Here is a 22386-nt window from a genome sequence, read left to right as displayed (position 1 = left end):
CACTCACCTGATTGCTGCTGTGTGCGGGGTCTGTCGAGTGACCAGGGGCAGTGGCCCGGGAGGGTAGACTATGAGAGCTGCTGGTTGGAATCTGGGTCTGCCCTTGGCCTTTCACGGAATCGGGGCAAGTCCTTAAACCCATCTAAAGTTCAGACCCCTCCCCACCCACAACACGACCATAACGAGTGTGAGGAACGTGCCTTTCGGAGACCCAGCTCCTGGCCACCTGAGCACGCGGGGCACATGGTCAGTGAGCAGCGTGGTGGTGGGGTCACTCGGGGAGAGCCCCAGGCCATGGAACACAGCCAGGCACAGCCCCCATCCCTGCTCAAGGGCTTGGGGTGAAGGGCGAGGAAGTGGGGCATTGTGGAGGGGCACAGCAGGGAACAGCATGGTTCTGTGGGATGCTTGGAGACCAGGCCACAGGGCAGCGGGCAGCGGGTGCATCTGTGGCCCAGGTCACAGAACAGGATGCAGGGCGGAAGAGGGGCTCGGCGGATTCTTGTGGTGCCCCTGACTCCTCCCGGCTCCCTCCTCCAGGACTATGACCTCAGCCAGCTGCAGCAGCCGGAAGCCATGGGGCACGTGCCAAGCAAAGCCCCTGGCGTGCGTCGCGTGGATGAGCGGCCGGTGGGCGCCGAGCCCCAGTACCCAGTCAGGCCCATGGTGCCACACCCAGGCGACATCGGTGACTTCATCAACGAGGTGTGTGCCCCTCAGCAGTGGGGGTCCCGGGCAAGGTGTCTCCTCTAAAACTAAAATTCTAGTAGCACACAAACAGCAGCCATCTCCACAGTGCTGGTAGCCGCCGTGGGGAGGAGGCGGCTCAGACCCGGGTTCCAGGCCCAGCCCTGCCCCTCCAGCTGGGTGGCCTGGGCAAATCACCTCCCCCAGCCAGCCCTCTTTCCAAGGACGAGGATTCCTACCTCTGAGCCAGGCGAAGGATCAACACGCAGGGCGGTGTTCAGCCTCCTCCACACCCCCCTCACCCTCCCCCAAAACCCCCTCACCCTCCCCTACACCCCTCACCCTCCCCCACACCCCCTCACCCTCACCCACACCCCCACCTCCCCCCCACCTTCCTCCCCCTCCCCACACCCCCCTCACCTGCCCTTGGGTTGGGAGGAGCTGAACTCCAGCCACAGGCCCTACCCAACCCTCCATCTCCCCTGCCCACAGGCCGCTGCTGGATTTGAGTTTGCCCCTCCAACACTCCCACGCTCCATCTTCACAAATGCCCTTTCCTTCCTATGCAGAAATGCCCTTCAGTTAAATGCAGAGAGCACTTATTGGACACCTACTGTATGCAACATCCTACCTCCCCACCTCTTCTTCTGGGCCCCGCTTTCCGTTCCATCAGATCCCGGGGCTGAGACAGTGCGCCCTGCACTCTAACCCTGTGTCTGTGACCTCCAGGGACTCCGCGCTGCCGACAACGACCCCACGGCACCCCCCTATGACTCCCTGCTGGTCTTCGACTACGAGGGGAGCGGCTCCACCGCAGGCTCCGTCAGCTCCCTGAACTCATCCAGTTCCGGGGACCAAGACTACGATTACCTCAACGACTGGGGGCCCAGATTCAAGAAGCTGGCGGACATGTACGGAGGCGGTGAAGAGGATTGATGACCTCGCGTCTTCGCACTGAAGTGAGAGCCACACTCGGACGCCGGAGGAGCAGGACTGAGCGGAGGCGGTCGGTCTTCCCGACTCTCCCTGCGGCCGTGTCCTTAGTGCTGTTAGAAGGCCCCCCCACCCCCACGTTGAGCTGTCTAGCATGAGCACCCACCCCACGGCGCCCTGCACACGGCCGCTGCCCAGCACCGCGCCGGCTGGCACTGAAGGACAGCAAGAGGCACTCTGTCTTCACTTGAATTTCCTAGAACAGAAGCACTGTTTTTAAAAAAACAAAAAAAGAAAAAAGAAAAGAAAAGAAAAAAAGAAAAAAAAAAAGAAAGTGCCTTTTGGTACATGTATCAGATTCCCTCAAACTCAGGAGTGACTAAAGCTGACAGACCGTCCCCACCTTCCTGTCCCGAGCGGCCTCTGACCCCAGCTAGTCCCAGCTCTGAAGGCATCATTCAGAAATGGGGGAGACTGTGTCTTTCTTTCTTTCTTTCTTTCTTTTTTATTTTGGTCTTTTATTAAGAAAAAGAAAGTGGGTGACTTGTTTGAAAACAGAGTGGGATTCAAATCCCAGCAGCCTTTGCTGTACACATTTGGCCGGTGGGGGGCACGGGGCGTCTCTTGGGTCTCTTGGGATTCGAGGCAAACCGGGAGGCTTAGCCTTCAGCCCCAGCAGCAGAAAGCCCTGGGGCCAGTGTGGCTCAGACTACCCCCCGCCTTGTGGCTGCTTCCCACCCTCTCCTGGATGCTGTGAGGAGCTCAGGCCGGGGGCTGGAGAGGAACAGGGGTCATCCTGGGTGTTCCCCATCTCTGCCCCTGGCTGCCCCCAGGGCTCCACCCCCAGTCAACCCAGGCCTCTGTCAGGGCCACCTGTCACCCCGAGTGCCACCAGATCCCCTCTGCCTTTGGTCCAGAAGAGTGAGTTTTCCAAACCAGCCAGCGGTCTGGTCACCAGGCTGGCTCCAGCCCTCCAACCTGGTGACCAGACCGCCTGGGGCGCCATCAAAGGCCCCGCAACATGCATCGATTCAAACCCCAGGACACGCTTGACAGCTCCAACCATCCAGGGGGCTGTGCAGATGGCAGGAACCGCGGACCCTCCCTGGCAGGGGGAGAGGGTGTGGTGACCAGAACCACACCCAGCAGCCTGCGCAGCCTCCCCGTCCCCAGCCTGTGTGCTTCTGATACCTGCCAGATGCTCGTGGGCCTGTGTGGGTGGCAGGAGGCCCCGTCTTGGTGTGTCTACCTGTCGCACAGATGCCTCTGCACACTGCAGACGGTGCCTCCCCTCTCCTATGGGCCCACGTTGGGGGCAGGCAGCGGCGGGTCCGGCCTTGCTGCTGTCCTCGAGGCTGGCACTGCTCTCTCCAGGGTGGATTGACTCAAGCCAAACGGGAAGGAATCAGTCCTGCAAGACAGTCAGAGGGGCTGTGTCCGGGGACCCCTGGGATAGCGCTCGGCTGCCTGTGTTCACTGCATGAGAAAACTCGGAGGGTACATTCTCCCTCTGGCATGTGTCTGGGTGCCTCGGGCTGGGGCAGGAGGCAGGCCCCATGTGGGGAAGCCTCGTGCTTGTCAGCTTTCTGTCTCTCCCAGGCCAGTGACAACTGGCTTCCCAAGGAAGGAGGTGAGGTGCCAGGGGTCCCGGGCAGGACCTGGTGTCAGGTAGAGCGGTGCCAGCACTGGGGAAGGACCGGGAGCCCTCCCGGAGCCCCGCCCTGCACCTGCCACTGGGGTCAGAGAGTGTCTCGGGGTGCCTGTGGGGGCAGCATGCGCTCCACCGGGGACCCGGGACCCCCTCAGCCTATGGCTCTTCCCCATGGCTAAGGTCACACCTTTTCTGAACAGCTTTGGCCTTGAGTGCACACATCTGTGCCAGGCTCACAGCACATTCCCGTTGGACATCAGGGTCCTTACCCAAACCAAACTCACAGCCACCCTTGCGCAGCCTTCAGAGTCGAGCTGGGGTCCCAGTCTCCAGCTCTGTCCGTTCCGACCCTCCCATGGCTGCCCAGGGAGGGCGGAGTTCACTGTGCCACGTGCTGGGTGCCCCCCTCTGCAGCCAGCCAGTCCAGGAGATGGACCAACAGAGGTCAAGGGGCAGCCGGCTGGGCTGCACCGGGGTCCCCCAGTTCTGAGCTGTGCTATGCAAACAAGAATGCTCCTGAGTGTGTGGGGCATGGCCATTGGAGGGACGGCTGGGCAGCTAGTGGAAGGACTGGAAGTCTCTGCTGTTTGGGGAAGTCTGGCCTCCAGTCCTGAGGAGTGTGTGTGGATTGTTCTAAGTGTGACTATGACCTGGGAGCCAGGGCAGCATGAACTCCTTTCTCTGAAATTTTGAGGCCTCCTTGGGTTCCCTGAACCCTGGGCTGGCGTTCCCAGGACCCAGCACCAGGAGACCCCAGTCCCGCCAGCACCGCCGTGCTACCCAGGAGGGCTGGGCGATGTTGGTGCCGCCTCCCACCAGCTCCCCTCCTCTCCCACAGCCTCTTGTCACTGCCAAGTCCCCCGTTCATTTTGCCCAAATCACGCAGGCTGAAGCTGCAGTGCCAGCTGGAAGGACGTTCGCAGGGCTTCCCGTGCCCATCCCTGCTTCCAGACAGCTGGACAGCCTCCCCTTTACCCCCCACCCCGGTGAGCCCCTGGGGGCCAGAGAAAGATGGGGTTCCCGCAGCTTCCCAGCTCCACCTCTGAACTTGAGTTAGCATTAGCTAAGCATACAATCAGTGTCGAACGTCTCTCTTCCTTAGCTTGTAGATACAACTGTCTATAACCAGGGGACCCCTGCTGGAAGCTGGGAGGCCAATGCTGGCCGGGTGCGAGGGCATGGATTGGTTCCTTTAGGGAATTTTTGTTCTGCAAACAGGAGAAACCTGGGCTGCAGGTGGGAGTGGCAGGAACGACTGGCCTTGGTCAGCAGGCAGCCCCCAGCCCAGGACCACAGTGCTCTTCAGGGCCTGGGCAGCCCCCGTTTCTGGCCCAGCAGGTTTCTCTTTCTAGTGTCTTTCAGCACATCCAAAATGCTAGGCCTCCCGCCACCAACGTGTCAGAGCAATGTCCAACTATCAGGCTCTCAGAGATGCCTCAGTTTCCCTAGCGTGAGCACCAGCTGACACACACAGTCCACTGAGATGAGAATTCTGTTCTCTCCAAAGCAAAAAGCTGGGCGAGGGGAAGTCTCAGTTTCTGTCAGTGCTCAAAGGAATAACACCAAAAGAATCAACACAAAATCTCCCAGACACACGTGACCCAGCTCACAGCGCCGTGGGTCCGTAGGAGGGACGGCACCTCGCAACAGGCCCAGCGGGAGACCGCCTCTCTGTACAATTGGAACGTGTTTTACTTTTCTTTTCTCTCCTTTTTTCATTCTGATTTTTTTTTTTTTTTGCATGTTTCTTTTTGAAAATGGACAAAATGTGCAGCAGCCCGCATGACCACAGTTGTTTTGGGGAAAGATACTGAAGTATGATGTACTCACACCTGCAAATCTGAGCATCGCGAGGTTAGACAAACGTTCCACCTTTTTTTGTAATCGTCAACAGCACAACTATTTTGTATCGTTGTTTGTATCATTTTGTACCAAAAAAAAAAAAAAAAAAGGAAAAAAAAAAGGGAAGCGAGTTGATGTTTTCAGTGTGTTTCTAGTGCCACACAGTCTTGGTCCCGAACTGAGTGGACTCTTGTGGAGCGGCTGTGCGCGGGCAGGCGGGGCCGGGTGGACCCTTGCGGGAGCGGCTGTGCGCGGGCAGGCGGGGCGCGCTGCTCCAGAGACTGAATAAAGTCCCCCTTTTTCGTAGTCGGCCTCGCCCTGGCTTAATTTTCTTCCAAGCATTCGAGAAACAGATGGTGCTCCGGGACGGCAGGTGGGTGCACACGGGGGAGGTGGTGGCCACCATGAGATCCATCCATGCTGAACACACTCCTTGAACACCTGTGCAGCTCGAGGCGCTGTCCTAGGCTGCGGGAAAATGAAGCACAAAGGCAGGCCCGCTCCTCACACCTGTGGGGCCACATGCCATCTATCTCAATATTTTAAAGGGTTTAGAAGGTATCCATGAAGCTAACAAGCAAAATCACATGCCCCTCCTACCTTGGCATATACACCTGCCGGACTCCATGGAATGCCCGGACCAATTTGGAATTCTCAGACTCCGTGGAGTTTGGTGCCATAAGTGGCAGCAAGGAAGGAGCTGGCCTGAGCCTGTGGCTCTTCCCACCTTCCTCTCTTCCCACCTCCCTCTTCCTACCTCCGGCTTTGCCCAGTGCCCCAGGGGGCCTGTGTGTAGGCATGTGGACGTCCCAGCCAGCAAGTCCCGGCTTCACCTAAGCCTCCACAAACAGTATCCCTTGGGCCTCAGGATAGGTCGACCTGGTGAAAATGTTCCTGCAGAAGAGGCCTGAGCAGGCCACGGAGGGGGCTCAAGGCACTTTCTGAGGAGTTTCAGGGTCCTGGTGCCCAGAGGTGTCTGGAGGGGCAAGCACAGGGCCCCCAGCCCTGTAGACTCCTCCCCCTGTGGTGGGGGCACAGTATAATGGGCTGAAGTGCCGGCACACGGAGGCGCATGTGCACACATGTATATGCTTGCACACACATGAGCACACATGCACACCCACATGGACATGCACATGCATGCAATGGACATGTGCACACACATTCGTTCACATACTTGCAAACACAGGCAGCACGCATGCAGCACATGCACAGAGATAGGCCTCTGGACACTGACATGTTTGGGTGCAAACCCTCCGCAGCCACAGCCGACATCAGCAGATAAAACCACCAAGCCCCGGAGCCCCTTTCACGGATGCCAGGTGCCGCGTGCACCACTCCCTCCCCACCTCGCTTCCCCAGCCTCACGTGGAGGCTCTCAGGTGCTGCGTGCATCCCTCCCTCCCCCCCTCACTTCCCCAGCCTCAGGTGGAGGCTCTCCTGCAGTGGTAAGACCAGCTGGGCCTCTGCCGGTGCCTCTCCCGCCCTCTGCCCTCCGTGCCTCCTGTCCTCTCCACGCTTCCTGCTTCCCCCTTTCCTTATCCCAGGCAGGGGGCATGAGGAGTATCAAGTCCCCGGGCCAGGCCTTCTGGGATGGCTCGGCAGAAGGCTGGTCACCACTGCAACCGGAGGTGCCTTGCTGGAGGCCTGGGTGCCAGGATACAGTGGCACACCAACTCAGTGGCCCCTCAGGGTCGACACAGGCCATGCAGCAGTGCTGTGCCCCTCAGTGGAGCTCACCTTGGCAATGAGCTGGGCCTTCTGCGGGCATGTGGTCCAGCATTCACCGGGCCCTTCCAGCTGAGGCCATCACCACTAGTCCCCAAAGGGTGACTCTGGGGGCCATGTCCAGGCCTAGTCCTCTCTAGGGGAGGGGACGTGAGCTCCGGAGGCTTCCCCAGCACAATGCCCCATGGACCAGGCTCCTACACAAAGGCTCACGGGTACTCCATGCCCATCCACGATGCCCAGGGAGCCTCCTTGGATGGAGAGGACAGGCACAGACAATGCCACCTGTCCCAGGACCTTACTCTGGGTCCCACAGAACCGACCATGGAAAGGTTATAGTCACCCCCACTTTACAGATGAGGAAACTGAGGGTCAGAGAGGGGCAGTCGCCCACTGGAGCGGGGTTTGAACTCAGGCCTCCCTGTGGCTCTGGGGGCCTCCCAGGACACAGAACCAGCAGAACAGCCCAGGTGTCTCCCTCGCCCCACAGAGCTCTGGCCTCAAAGTCGCTGGTAGGAAGCCAACCAGGTGAGAAGTTAGTCCATTAACTACACTAACAAGCCTAGAAAAGCAACCCATTAACTACACTAACCAGCCCAGAAAAACAACCCATTAACTACACTAATCAGCCCATTATCAACCAGCTCATTATCAACACTAACCAGGTGGGAAGCTAGTCCATTAACTACACTGACCAGCCCAGAAAAACAACCCATTAACTATACTAACCAGCCCAGGAAACCAGCCCATTATCAACACTAACCAGGTGGGAGCTGGTCCATTAACCACACGAACCAGCCCAGAAAACCCATTAACTACACTAACCAGCCCAGGAAACCAGCCCATTAACTACACTAATCAGCCCATTATCAACCAGCCCATTAGCAACACTAACCAGGTGGGAAGCTAGTCCATTAACTACACTGACCAGCCCAGAAAAACAACCCATTAACTATACTAACCAGCCCAGGAAACCAGCCCATTATCAACACTAACCAGGTGGGAGCTGGTCCATTAACTACACGAACCAGCCCAGAAAACCCATTAACTACACTAACCAGCCCAGGAAACCAGCCCATTAACTACACTAATCAGCCCATTATCAACCAGCCCATTAGCAACACTAACCAGGTGGGAAGCTAGTCCATTAACTACACTGACCAGCCCAGAAAAACAACCCATTAACTATACTAACCAGCCCAGGAAACCAGCCCATTATCAACACTAACCAGGTGGGAGCTGGTCCATTAACTACATGAACCAGCCCAGGAAGCCGGCCTATTATCCACACTAACCAGCCCAGGAGGACAACTCACTATGTCCGGTAACCAGCGGTCTCATGTGTGGTGCTGTAACCACCTAGTGCCGGGACTAGGTCACAACGGACGGGAACATGGATCAGGTCTGGTGGTCGGAGTCCGGGATCCAGGCACCACAGGGTTGGTGCTGAGTGAGGGCCTGCCCCACACAGATGGTGCCATCCAGGCGTCCTCGCATGGTGGAGGGTGGGGGGCAGAAAGTCCCAGCTCTCTCCCTCCTGCCCTTTGATAAGATGCCATCCGGTCCCAGGGGCTCCCGCCTCGTGCACGAGGTTGGTGCTCTGATAAAAAAGGCTCCCCCTTGGCCTTCCACTCTGTCCATGCGAGGACGCAGCACCCGCGCCCCTGGAGGATGCAGCAACAGGACACCTCCAGGACGCAGAGAGCACCGTCTCGGGGCTGTGACGCAGGGTGGGGGAAGGGGCCCTCCAGAGCATACTGAGTTTGGACGTGAACTTGAGCTGCATTCGCAGGTCTCTTCCGTGTGTGTGGAACGCTGAGTCTCCCAACACGACTGGGACAAAGTCCACAGTCCTGGGCCTGACCTCGGAGGCCCTCAGTGGTCAGGACCCGCCTTCCCTATGGGCCTCTGGAGGGCACAAGCATCGGCTCCCAGCACCTGCCTGGCTATGAGGAAGGGGACCCAGCCAGGACAGCCTCCGTCCCAAACCAGCCAGGCCCCATGTAGGATCAGTGCAGCGGTGTCTGTGCATTGAGAGACTGCCCATGGGTGACTGGGCCAGGCCACTCACTGCCCATCACTGCAGACAACTATCCAGGAACCCCCAGGCTGCCCCAATACCCCAGCTGCCCAGGCTGAGCCTCCGAACCATCCATCTGCACCCGCTCTGGCATGTGCCTGTAAGGTGGGTCTGCTGTGGGCACCGCCCAGGGAGGACATTCTCCTGCCAAGTCCCAGTCAAGCTGGGGGTCGTGGGCTCACAGCCCCGAACAGCGGCAGCACCTGGCCCCCTGCTATGCCCACTTCTCCCAAGCCACTGTGCCCCTCTGATCACCTTGGTGCCCTGGCCTCACCTCCCCACTATAGAATCCCAGCCTCCCAGGCCATGAGTCCAGACACAAACGGGTTCTCCCACACCAGACTTTGGGTCCTCGAAGCTCCCCAACTCGCCCAGTCCCCTGACTCCACCTGCCCTGAGAGCCTGAGTCCACACTGGCCATGGATCAAGAGTGGAGCCCGCACAGTATCCGTGCCATCCACCCTGGGCCTGTGGAGGCTGAGCTCAAAGGTTGGGGAAACTGAGCTCGAAGAAGCAGGCAGCCCTCCGGCCCCTGCTGGGCAGCAGCGTCTGACCTGAGCCCCGCGCTGAGCCCCACCCAGGAGCCTCCACCTCAGGAACCAGTCAGTCCCAGCTCCCCGCAGGGCAGGGCAGGCCACAGGGCTGGGCCCAGTGGTGACCCCGTCCCTCCCTGAGCCCTGGGCCCTCCCTCCCACCCTCTCCCCTCCCCCCCACCCTCTCCCCTCCCCCAGCCCTGGGCCCCCCCACCCTCCTTTTTCTTGGGCACAATTCACAAGCACAGTGACTTGCATAACAAAAACCACTCACACGGTTAATTACGGTGCAGCTGATAATTACAGGCACAATTAGCCACTTGCTAATTTTGAGGGTGCGAGTAGTTAATTACACTCACAATTAGGCAACTGCTGTAGGCCTGGGACAGGAGTCCTGGCGGCGTGGTGGGGGGGACCCTCCTTGGAATCAGACTCCCAGGGTGAGGCCCTGTGGCGGGGAGGGGTGGTCAGGTGATCTGCAAAGCACCCTCCTCCCAGCTTCAAGGCGTGGGCTTACAGGCCTAGAGGCCAGGGCCTGGCAAACGAAAAATCCAGCTTGGGGCCCTTTCCAGGGAGCCCCAGAGGCCTTCTCTTGGGTCATTTCACAGGATGGGGGTCGCCGTCACTCCTCTGTTCCAGGAGGATTCAGAGAGGTCAGTTCACAAGCCTATGCTGGGCAGAGCCGCTCGTCCATGGCACTGGCCACTCAGCCAAGTATTGACAGACCCACCCGCAGGGCAGACGAAAGAGGCATGGCTCAGCTGGCTGCGGGACCCTGCACCCCCCCACTCACTCACACATGTACACACGCATGCACATGCACACGTGAACACACACACACACACACACAGCCCTCCTCAGCAGACAGTGGGCTACAGGACGCTGTCCAAGGTACTCACCTCTCTGCTGCTGGGCCCCTCGTCGCTGAGCCGGGCAGGAGGAGTCAGCTGGGCCAGCTGGAGGACCAGGCAGGGACAGCACCTGAAATCCCTGCTCAGCCCCCTGTGCTGTTCCTGCCCCCAAGACCGTGGCCAGCCACCCAAGGACTACCCCTCAGCGGCCTGAGGACACAGCGCCGGCTCTTCATCTCAAGCACACGGAGGCGCAAGAGGGAGGGTCTGTAGCCTCGGCAGAGACTGAGCCGGATGCACTGAGACCCTGGCCTGGGGCAGGCAGGGGCTCCCTTGCGGGATCAGAAGGGGTCAATGCTGCAGACCACAGGCCGGCCCAGCCTCAGGCACGGTCCGCCTGGCATAGCACACTTTACAGTGTGGAATATACTGTTGTATTTGTTTCCTGGGGCAACAAAGTCCCACAAACCGGGTGGCTTAAAGCAAAGACATTTATGCTCTCCCAGTCCTGGAGGTCAAAAGTCTGAGATCGGTATCCCTGGGCCGAATCAAGGGGTCAGCAGGGCTGAGCTCCCTCCAGGGGACCTAGGGGACGAGCCCTCACTGCCTCTTCCAGCCTCCAGTTCCTTGGCTCATGGCCACATCACTCCTGTCTCTGCCTCCATCTTCACTTCATCTTCTCAGGGTAACCTCCCTCCGTCTCCCTCTTATATATGGACACTTCCCATTGGATTTTGGGTCTATGACTAGTCCAGAAAGATCTCATCTTGAGACCTCTAACTCAATCACATCTGCAGAGACTATTTCCAGATCAGGTCACCTTCACGGGTTCTTTTTCTCCTGGGGCGGTGGGGGTGGGGGGGATTTTTCAGCTGACCACAATTGTCAACATTAAAAAATCAAGATATTGTAGGGGTCCCAACTAGACATTGAGAAGTGGACAACGGGAGGACTGGGTCTCTCCTTCATCCCTCAGCTGCCAGGATGGAGGGTTTGGGGGGTTCATTTCTTACACGGCTCCCAGTAGGAGAGGCTGTGGAGCCTCGGGAGTGTCACTTCGCTACCCCTGGGCTTCCTTTTCTGTTTCTGGGACCATGTATGAGCTAGTTCTTGCTGAGGAACAAACACAAACACGATCTCAGCAGCAGAGTCGGCATTTGGTTGGCTGGTCCAAGTCAGGCTGTGGGGGCAACTGAGCTCTGCCCCCTACTCCCTCATCCTCCTCCTGACCAGCAGGCTAGCCACTCTCACTGATGGCAGCAACACAGGACAGCAGCCTGGTCAATGCAGCTCTCCATTCAGGGTACCACATGCCCTGTGAACATCCCCTCGGCCAAAGCAAATCACATGGCTGAGCCCACAGTCAAGCGGCAGGAAATCAGACTCCACCCCGTTAGTGAGGGAGCTTCAGAGGCACAGGGCAAGTGTGGCTGGCAGGGGTGAAGGATGAGGCCAGTGATTCCAGGGGCCTGCAGGGGTGCATGGGGGTCAGAATCCACCATTCACTCCCCGAGCACAAGCCCAGGGCCAGCTGGCCCACAGGTCCCCCAGGTGCCCAGCGTCCTCCCGTCCCCCTCCCATGGGGGCAGAGCTCACATCCAATGCCTGGTTCCAAGTGTCCTCCTCGTCTCACCTGCACGGTGACCATCCAGGATGCTCTCCCTGAGTCCGCTGCTTACCGAGTGCCACGCAGGCCTGCAGGGAGAGTGGGCACACGCAGGAGAGACGCATGATTTGCAATCTCATTAATAAACCGTAGCCCAACCACAGACCTGCCCTGACAAGCAGCTGCACTCCTGGTAACATAAAACTGTCAGCCAGCTGGGCGTAGTGGCTCATGCCTGTAATCCCAGCACTTTGGGAGGCCGAGGTGGGAGGATCACCCGAGGTCAGGAGTTCGAGACCAGCCTGGCCATCGTGGCGAAACCCCGTCTCTACCAAAAATACAAAAATCAGCCAGGTGGTGACACGTGCCTTTAATCCCAGGTACTCAGGAGGCTGAGGCAGGAGAATTGCTTGAACCCAGAAGGCAGAGTTTGCAGCGAGTCAAGATCGTGCTACTGCACTCCAGCCTGGGAGACTCTGTTTCAAAAAAATTGTTTTTAATTTAAAAAAAAAAAAATTGTCAGCCAACGAAGCTCGTTACAAGCTGCTCCTCAGACCTCCTGTCAGCTGTGACTGTGTCCACCTTTTCAGCCCTTCCAGGCCTGGAGCTGGAGCCCAGGGAGGCCAAGGGGTCCCCACCGCAGTTGGGATGCTGACTGTTAGCTGCTAGCCCTTCTGTGGGCCCTTCAGGTTCAGTCTTGCATGCTGTGGGGCCCCGGGACCTCCCATGGGAAGCCCGACTTGGGCCGTTCAAGAGTCCTATCTAGCCCTCAGCAGGACAAGATCCTCTCAGCAACATCCCCAACACACACTGGCTCAGCCAGCCTGCAAAGAGCTACTTCTGTATTTGGACAGCTCGGTTCCCCCAAGGTACCCTTGTGCTCCATGGTAAGCCAAAACAAGCCTCTTTGTAACTTCCACTCACTAAAACCATTCCATTACCACCAACTGAGATGGGTTCTCCACCTGCCCATCCTGAACTTACCCCCACATGTCCCGTGTCTCCTTGTCTCCTGCATCTGCCGCCCACATGCAGGCTGAGTGTGAAATAACAAAGGACACGCTCCTGGTGGCACAGGGCAGAGCGCCTGCACACACACAACTCACAGAGGGAAGGGCATCCATGTGGGCCATGAGCCAGTCCCCCACAATGACCAGCCCAGCCACCCCGACAGTGGGGGAGAACGGGTCCTTCCTCTATGATCTGAGAGTTCTGCTCGGTAGCCCTCAAACCCTACTCCACACACACCTACTCGCCCTGAATCTGACGTGCTCACTTTGAGCTGTCTTCCTGTACACCTTTTCCCAGGCTGACACCCGCTTTTCTTTGCAAAATTGTCAGCTGAATTAATTAGCCAGAGCAATCAGGCAAGAGAAAGAAATAAAGGACATTCAAATTGGAAAAGAGGAATTCAAACTATCTGTTTGCCAGTGGTATGATCTTATACCTAGAAAACCCTAAAGACTCCTCCAAAAGACTCCTAGATTCAATAAACGAAGTCAGTAAAGCCTCAGGTCACAAAATCAATGTAGCACTGCTATACACCAACAATGACCAAGCTGAGAATCAAATCAAGAACTCAATCCCTTTTATAATAGCTGCAAAACAATCTATGTACCCAAGGGGGTGAAAGATCTCTACAAGGAGAACTACAAACACTGCTGAAAGAAATCACAGATGACACAAATGGAAATATATCCCATGCTCATGTATTGGAAGAATCAATATTGTGAAAATGACCAAACTGCTCAAAGCAATCTACAAATTCAGTGCAATTTCTATCAAAATACCAACATGCCTTTTTCACGGAATTAGAAAAACAATGCTAAAATTCATTTGGAACCAAAAAAGAGCCTCAATAGGCAAAGCAATCTTAAGCAAAAAGAACAAATCTGGAGGCATCGTATCACCTGACTTCCAACTATACTACAGGACTATAGTTTCCAAACAGCATGGTACTGGTATAAAAGCAGATACATAGACCAATAGAACAGAATAGAGAACCAAGAAATAAAGCCAAATACTTACCACCAACTGATCTTTGATAAAGCAAACAAAACCATAAATTGGGGAAAGGACACTGTATTCAACAGGTGCTGGGAAAAACTGCTGAGCCACATGTAGGAGAATGAAACTGGATACCTATCTTTCAGCATACACAAAAATCAACTCAAGATGAATTAAAGACTTAAATCTAAGATCTGAAACTATAAAAATTCTAGAAGAAAACCTAGGCAAAGCTCTTCTGGACATCAGCCTTGGCAAAGAATTTATGACCAAGACCCCAAAAGCAAATGCAACAAAACCGAATATAAATAAGTGGGACCTAATTAAACTAAAAAACTTCTGCACAGCAAAAGAAAGAATCATTCAAGTAAACAGACAACCCACAGAGTGGGAGAAAATGCTTGCAAACTATACACTTGATAAAGAACTAATAACCAACTAATAATCAGAATCTACAAGGAACTCAAATCAGCAAGAAAAAAAAACCAACCTCATTAAAAAGTGGGCAAATGACAGGAATAGAAGTTTCTCAAAAGAAGATATACAGATGGCCAAGAAACATGAAAAATGCTCGACATCACTAATCATTAGGGAAATGCAAATTAAAACCACAAGGAGATACCACCTTATCCCAGCCAGACTGGCTATTATTAATGTTGAGGTAAACTGAGGAATGGAGAGACCAGTATGGGGTACAGGAGGATTGTTGTTTATTTTAGGTACGCACCGGCTCAGTGGACTCACATCCAAAAAGCTGAGCATTGAACAAAGACTGAGCAGGGTTTTTAGAAGCGGAATTACATGAGTAAAACAAAAGCAGTTAATCATACAGTGACAGGTCACGTGATCGATAGTGTAACTGTTGACTTAGCATAACTTGGCGCTTTGCATAGCTAGTGACCTCGTAGCTGTGTCAAAAGAAAAACAAGAACTGGCTAAACACAGACATTTGTAAAACATAATCATCCTTAAGAAGCCCGGGAAAGGAGTAACAGTAAAAGAATTTGTCTTTCTTTTTTCCTCAACCTTGCTCTGGAGTGGGAGTGTCTGGAGCCCATTCCTTTGGCCTTGGCTACTCAGTGTGATCTTGTAACTATCCTTGAAGTGAACTCGCTGCACTTTCCCCTGCTAGGCAGAGGAAAATTTGTTCTTTTCTTTCTAACCCTTGCCTTGCCTGTTACTTTTCTTAGAGTGAATGGATGCATATTTATTTTTAAATGTCTGCCTCATTAAAAACTCAAAAAACAATAGATGTTGGTGTGGATGTGGTGAAAGGGAACGCTTACACACTGCTGGTGGGAATGTAAACTAATACAACCTCTATCGAAAACAGTGTGGAGATTTCTCAAAGAACTAAAAGTAGATTTGCCATTTGACCCAGCAATCCCTCTAATGAGCATCTACCCAAAGGAAAGGAAGAGTCACTACATCCAAAAGACACCTGCATAGGTGTGTTTATCACAGCACAATTCACAATTGCAAAGACATGGAACCAACCTAAGTGCCCATCAGCTGATGAGCCGATAAAGAAAGTGTGAGATAGCCGGACGTGGTGGCTCACGCCTGTAATCCCAGCACTTTGGGAGGCCGAGGTGGGCGGATCACAAGGGCAGGAGATTGAGACCATCCTGGCTAACACGGTGAAACCCCGTCTCTACCAAAAAAATACAAAAAACTAGCTGGGTGTGGTGGCGGGTGCCTGTAGTCCCAGCTACTCGGGAGGCTGAGGCAGGAGAATGGCCTAAATCCAGGAGGCGGAGCTTGCAGTGAGCTGAGATCCGGCCACTGCACTCCAGCCTGGGCGACAGAGCAAGACTCTGTCTCAAAAAAAAAAAAAAGAAAAAAGATAATGAAATACACGCATATATATGTCATGAAATACAACTCAGTCATAAAAAAGAATGAAATAATGTATTTTGTAGCAACTTGGCTGGAACTGTGTAGACCATTATTCTAAGTGATGTAACTCAGGAATGGAAAACCAAATACTGTATGTTCTCACTTATAAGTGGGAGCTAGGCTGTGGGTACGCAAAGGCATGCAGAGTGGTATAATGAACACTGGAGAATCAAAAAGGAGGAGGGATGGAGGGGAATGAGGGACCAAGAACTACCTACTGGGAGGCCGGGTGTGGTGGCTCACCCCTGTAATCCCAGCACTTTGGGAGGCCGAGGCAGGCGGATCACCTGAGGCCAGGAGTTCAACACGAGCCTGACCAACACGGAGAAACCCATCTCTACTAAAAATGCAAAATTAGCCGGCCGTTGTGGTGGATGTCTGTAATCCCAGTTGCTCAGTAGGCTGAGGCGGGAGAATCGCTTGAACCCAGGAGGCGGAGGTTGCAGTGAGCCCAGACTGTGCCATTGCACTCCAGCCTGGGCAATAAGAGCAAAACTCTGTCTGAAAAAAAAAAAAAAAAAAAAAAAAAAAAACTACCTATTTGGTACAATGTACACTACTCGGGTGATGGGTACACTAAAATCTCAGACTTCACCACTATACAAGTCATCCATGTAACCAAAAACCACTTGTGCAAAGCTAGTGAAATACGATAAAAACTAGAGCTGGGCACAGTGGCTCACACCTGTAACCTCAGCATTTTGGGAGGCCAAGGCAGGGGGATTGCTTGAGCCTAGGAGTTCAAGACCAGCCTGGGAAACATAGCAAGACCCCACCTCTACTAAAACAAAAAAATTGTTTAAAATATCCTAGTGTAGTGATGAGTGTCTGTGGTCCCAGCTACTCGGGAGGTTGAAGCATGCAGATCACTTGAGCCCAGGAGGCCGAGGCTGCTATGAGCTGTGATCATACATCTGCACTCCAGCCTGGGTGACAAAGCAAGATCCCGTCTCAGAAAACAATAACAACAACAACAAAACTATTTGAGGTATAATTTACATACAACAAAACTCACCAATTTAAAATATAATTTGATGAGTTCTGACCAATGTATACAGTTGTGCAACCACCAGCACGATGATTATGAGGAACATTCCCAACACACCAAAACTTTCCCTCCCCAGGCCTCTTGACAGTCAGTCCCCTCCTCCACCCTGGCCCTGGACCCCTGTATTCTATTTGCTATCCCTGTAGTTTTGACTTTCATATAAATGAAACCACCCAGGATGCAGCATTTTGAGTCTGGCCTCTATCACCAAACATAATGCTTTTGAGATTTATCGTTGCTGCACCCTGGGGTAGCTCATTCTGTTTTTCTGGCTGAAAACCTTTCCTTATGTGGGTGTACTACAATTTATTTTATCCATTCACCTGTTGAGGGGTGTTTGGCATCATTCTCATTCACAGCTATTACGAATAAAGCCACTATGAATGTCGAAGTCAGGTTCTTTACATGGACAGAGGCCTTCTCCTGGATGTCCAGCTGGGGTGGAACTGCTGGATCACGTGGTGACTGTAGGTATAACTTCTTTTCTTTTCTTTTCTTTTCTTTTTTTTTTTGAGACGGAGTCTCGCTCTGTCGCCCAGGCTGGAGTGCAGTGGTGCAATATCTGCTCACTGCAAGCTCCGCCTCCCGGGTTCACACCATTCTCCTGCCTCAGCGTCCCAAGTAGCTGGGACTACAGGCGCCCGCCACCACGCCCAGGTAATTTTTTGTATTTTTAGTAGAGACGGGGTTTCACCGTGTTAGCCAGAATGGTCTCAATCTCCTGACCTCGTGAGCCACCGGCCCGGCCTCCCAGAGAGCTGGGATGACAGGCGTGAGCCGCCGTGCCTAGCCAGGTGTAACTTTTCAAGAAACTGCCAGGCTGATTTCCAAAATGTCTGTAGCATGTTACATTCCCCCACGCAGGGTGTGGGGGTTCCAGTGAATACACATCCTTCCCTGCACTGGCATGGTCTGTCCTGTACATTCCAGTCTTTCCAGGTGGTGCTCAGTCCTTCCAGTGGGTGCTCAGTCCTTCCAGGAGGTACTCAGTCCTTCCAGGGGGTGCTCAGTCCTTCCAGGAGGTACTCAGTCCTTCCAGGGGGTGCTCAGTCCTTCCAGGGGGTGTTCAGTCCTTCCAGGGGGTGCTCAGTCCTTCCAGGTGGTGCTCAGTCCTTCTAGGGAGTGCTCAGTCCTTCCAGGAGGTGCTCATTCTTTCCAGGAAGTGCTCAGTCCTTCCGGGGGTGCTCAGTCCTTCCAGGAGGTGCTCAGTCCTTCCAGGAAGTGCTCAGTCCTTCCAGGGGGTGCTCAGTCCTTCCTGGGGGTGCTCAGTCCTTCCAGGAAGTGCTCAGTCCTTCTAGGGAGTGCTCAGTCCTTCCAGGAAGTGCTCATTCTTTCCAGGAAGTTCTCAGTCCTTCCGGGGGTGCTCAGTCCTTCCAGGAGGTTCTCAGTCCTTCCAGGAAGTGCTCAGTTCTTCCAGGGGGTGCTCAGTCCTTCCTGGGGGTGCTCAGTCCTTCCAGGAAGTGCTCAGTCCTTCTAGGGAGTGCTCAGTCCTTCCAGGAGGTGCTCATTCTTTCCAGGAAGTGCTCAGTCCTTCCGGGGGTGCTCAGTCCTTCCAGGAGGTGCTCAGTCCTTCCAGGAAGTGCTCAGTCCTTCCAGGGGGTGCTCAGTCCTTCCTGGGGGTGCTCAGTCCTTCCAGGAAGTGCTCAGTCCTTCTAGGGAGTGCTCAGTCCTTCCAGGAGGTGCTCATTCTTTCCAGGAAGTGCTCAGTCCTTCCGGGGGTGCTCAGTCCTTCCAGGAAGTGCTCAGTCCTTCCAGGGGGTGCTCAGTCCTTCCAGGAAGTGCTCAGTCCTTCCAGGGGGTGCTCAGTCCTTCCTGGGGGTGCTCAGTCCTTCCAGGAAGTGCTCAGTCCTTCCAGGGGTGTTCAGTCCTTCTAGGGGTATTCAGTCCTTCCTGGGGATGCTCAGTCCTTCCAGGAGGTGCTCAGTCCTTCCAGGGGGTGCTCAGTCCTTCCAGGAGGTGCTTAGTCTTCCAGGGATGTTCAGTCCTTCTAGGAGGTGCTCAGTCCTTCCAGGAGGTGCTCAGTCCTTCCTGGGGGTGCTCAGTCCTTCCAGGAGGTGCTCAGTCTTCCAGGGGTGTTCAGTCCTTCCAGGGGTGTTCAGTCCTTCCTGGGGATGCTCAGTCCTTCCAGGAGGTGCTCAGTCTTCCAGGGGTGTTCAGTCCTTCCTGGGGATGCTCAGTCCTTCCAGGAGGTGCTCAGTCCTTCCAGGGGGTGCTCAGTCCTTCCAGGAGGTGCTTAGTCTTCCAGGGATGTTCAGTCCTTCTAGGAGGTGCTCAGTCCTTCCAGGAGGTGCTCAGTCCTTCCTGGGGGTGCTCAGTCCTTCCAGGAGGTGCACAGCACTGTCCCACTGTGCTTTGAAGTTGTGTTTCCTTGATGATGAATGGTGCTGAGCATCTGTGTGTGTGCTCATTTGCCGTCTGTACTTCTTTGGGGAAGTCTGTTCCAATCCCTTGTCTCACAGGAATGTTCTTCTCTATATTTGGCTACACAGTTGCCATTCTGGTGCTATTTCTTTACTGTTGTGTCCATTTGATACAACTTTCCTTCTGCTTACAGAGTTTACTTTAACCTTACTTAACATGTTGAGGATGTTGAGGCAAGAGAATAGGGAATTAGGGTAACGAAGGGTTAAGGCAGAAGCAAAAGAGCAGCAGGCTCCGCCAGTTCCAGGCAAGACTGGGCAGCACACAGGCCGCATCCCACCCCTGCTATGACAAGACAGAAGCCTCCACGTCAGCCTCTGATTGGCCGCAGATCAATCCTTCATAGGGTGTAACCAATGGGAGGCCTCTAAAGGGCGCCTAGGGGTGTTACCAAATATTTTTGCTTTACAAAAACCCTGGGGAGCATTGCAAGGGGGGGATGGTGTCTTGAGCCACTTGCTCGAGCCCACTCCCACTCTGCGGAACGTACTTCCACCTCAATGTAGCTGTGCTTTCGACTCAGCAAAACAGAAATCATGTTCCAAATATGCACAATGCTAAGAACAAACAGGAACATGCATGACCTGCCACTGCAGCCGCACGTATGATTGGTTATCCGGGGCCAAAAGGCCATTCTCAGTAAGACTTTAGAAATAGATGTGTCTGCTTTTTATAATTGCTCCATATATTGTGTTATCAGACAAGATAGTTATTTAAGAAATGGGAATTGCAGAAATGACTGCAGTGCAGCAGTAATCATGACGCACTCTTTCGCTATTTAAGTTGGCTAGTTCTACACGTTCCTGAAACAACTTTTAGGGTTTTTTGTTTTTTTTGTTTTGTTTTTTGTTTTTTGTTTTTTTTGTAGCAGAAAATGCAGGCAGTGTTTTCACAAAAGTAAATGTACAGTGATTTGAAATACAATAAATGAAGGCAATGCATGGCCTTCCAGTAAAAATTTTAAAATAAATAAATAAAAATCTGTGCTTTCGTTACCCCGTTCTTTCATTGCTTGTCTTTCATTGCTTCATTCTTTTGTTGCTTTGGTTGTGCATTTTGTTCAATTCTTTGTTCAACACACCAAGAACCTGGATAACCCACAGTCAAGACTTTCTACCTGGTAACCATGGGACATCACTTTAACATTTCCGGGGGACGCGTCTGATGGCGATGAACTCTTCCAATTTTTGTGTTTCTGAAAAACTAATTTCATTCTTTTCTAAAGAAAAAAATTTTTTCATTGGGTAAAGAATTTTAAATTGGCTGGGTGCGGTGGCTCACGCCTATAATCCCAGCACTTTGGGAGGCCAAGGCAGGTGGATCACCTGAGGTCAGGAGTTCAAGACCAGCCTGGCTAACATGGCGAAATCCTGTCTTTACTAAAAATTAACTGAGCGTGGTGGCACATGCCTGTGATCCCAGCTACTCAGGAGGCTGAGGCATGAGAATCGTTTGAACCCAGGAGGCGGAGGTTACAGTGAGCCAAGATCGCGCACCATTGCACTCCAGCCTGGACGACAGAGTGAGAGGGGAGCAACTGGGGGCTGGGCTAAAGGAGGCTTTGGCTGAGCCCCTCCGTGCCCAGGGAACAACATGCGTCAGGACAGTACACAGGGACTTGCCTCAGGAGAGCCCACCCAGCCAGGTGCACGACGTGCATGAAGAAGATCAGAAAGTTTACTGAGGCACGGGAAGACTTCTTCCGGAGATGGAAAGGAGACAAGGGCCCTGGACCACACTCTTCTCAGCGATGGCCCGGAAGCCTCAGCTTGTGCAGAAAGAAAGAAGAAATAAAAGATGTAAGGGTTGGAAGGGAAAAAAATAAAGCTGTGGTTGTTCATGGATGACACAGCTGCATACAGAGGAATGCCTCAAGAATAGATAAACAACCTGTTAGAATTAAGCAGTAGAGTTATAAGGTCACTGGGGACAAGGTCAATATACCCCAAAAAAAAATCCATCAAGTGCTTGTAGACTAGCACAAACAGAACACAAATTTTAAAATTATATACCATTTACAACAGTATCTGTATTAGTCATTTTCATACTGCTATGAAGAAATATCCAAGATGGGTAATTTATGAAGAAAAAGAGGTTTAATGGACTCACAGTTCCACTTGGCTGAAGACGCCTCACAATCATGCTGGAAGGTGGAGGAGAAGCAAAGTCATGTCCTACATGGTGGCAGGCAAGAGAGTGTGTGCAGGGAAACTGCCCTTTATAAAATCATCAGATCTCGTGAGACTTATTCACTATCACAAGAACAGCACGGGAAAAACCCACCCCCATGATAAGGTACCTCCCACCAGGTCCCTCCCACAACACAAGCTGATTATGGGAGCTACAATTCGAGATGAGATTTGGGTGGGGACACAACCAAACCATATCAGCATCCAAATATTTAGAAATAAATCTAACTGGAGATGTGAAAGATCTCCACCTGCAAACTACACAGTGAAATTAAACACATAAGTAAATGGTTATGCCATATTCCTGGATTAGAAAATTCAATAATGTAAAATGTCAGTTCTCCCCAAATCAATTTTTAGATTCAATGCAATCCCCATAAAATTCCACATTGAGTTTGTTTGGGGTGGTTTTGTTTGTTTGTTTGTTTGTTTGGAGACAGGGTCTTGCTCTCAAGACCCTACGTCCTGGACAGGGTCCACCTAGGCTGGAGTACAGTGGCATGATCACAGCTCACTGCAACCTTGAATTCCTGGGCTCGGGTGATCCCACCTCAGCCTCCTGAGTAGCTAGGACTGTAGGCACGCACAAAAATTTTTGTATTTTTTATATAGACAGGATCTTGCCTTATTGCCCAGACTTGTCTCAAATGGCCAGGCTCGAGCGATCCTCCCACCTCAGCTTCCCCAAGTGCTGGGATTACAGGCATGATCTACCGCAATAGGCCAAGTTTTTGTTGTTGTTTTTTGTTTTGTTTTGTTTTGTTTTAAACTGAGCTGAGAAACTTCAAGTCACGGCTGGAGAAGAATCAAGATGGGTCCGGCTCCACCTCACCCCCACAGAGCCTCGGCTTTAGGAAGGGCAGGGGTCCTTTCTCAGGCACTGGTGGCTGTGCTTTAAGCTGCTGTGGTGG

The 22386-nt window shown here is 53.4% G+C and overlaps 1 protein-coding gene, 1 long non-coding RNA gene and 1 pseudogene across 2 annotated transcripts in view; 2 read left to right on the top strand and 1 right to left on the bottom strand.

Annotated features, from left to right (window-relative positions):
* The window catches only part of CDH4 (cadherin 4), a 681695-nt gene extending 676276 nt beyond the window's left edge, over positions 1-5419 (top strand). Inside the window, exons 15-16 of the mRNA XM_073005461.1 lie at positions 541-705; positions 1417-5419. Coding sequence (XP_072861562.1) covers positions 541-705; positions 1417-1623 — 372 coding nt within the window. The 3' untranslated portion in view covers positions 1624-5419. The remainder of the gene's footprint in view (positions 1-540; positions 706-1416) is intronic.
* On the top strand, positions 3443-5419 carry LOC103243202 (uncharacterized; annotated as a pseudogene).
* A 4259-nt stretch (positions 5420-9678) lies between these two features.
* Positions 9679-12003, bottom strand: LOC140710226 (uncharacterized). The gene is made up of 3 exons (XR_012091167.1): positions 11939-12003; positions 10354-10410; positions 9679-9902 (listed from the first exon to the last, which is right to left on the bottom strand). It is a non-coding gene; the product is annotated as an uncharacterized lncRNA (long non-coding RNA).
* Between the last annotated feature and the right edge of the window lie 10383 nt (positions 12004-22386).

The sequence above is a fragment of the Chlorocebus sabaeus genome, chromosome 2 (assembly GCF_047675955.1).
Source record: "Chlorocebus sabaeus isolate Y175 chromosome 2, mChlSab1.0.hap1, whole genome shotgun sequence".
In the NCBI taxonomy this organism is placed as follows: Eukaryota; Metazoa; Chordata; class Mammalia; order Primates; family Cercopithecidae; genus Chlorocebus; species Chlorocebus sabaeus.
This window is presented reverse-complemented; position numbering and strand designations above follow the sequence as displayed.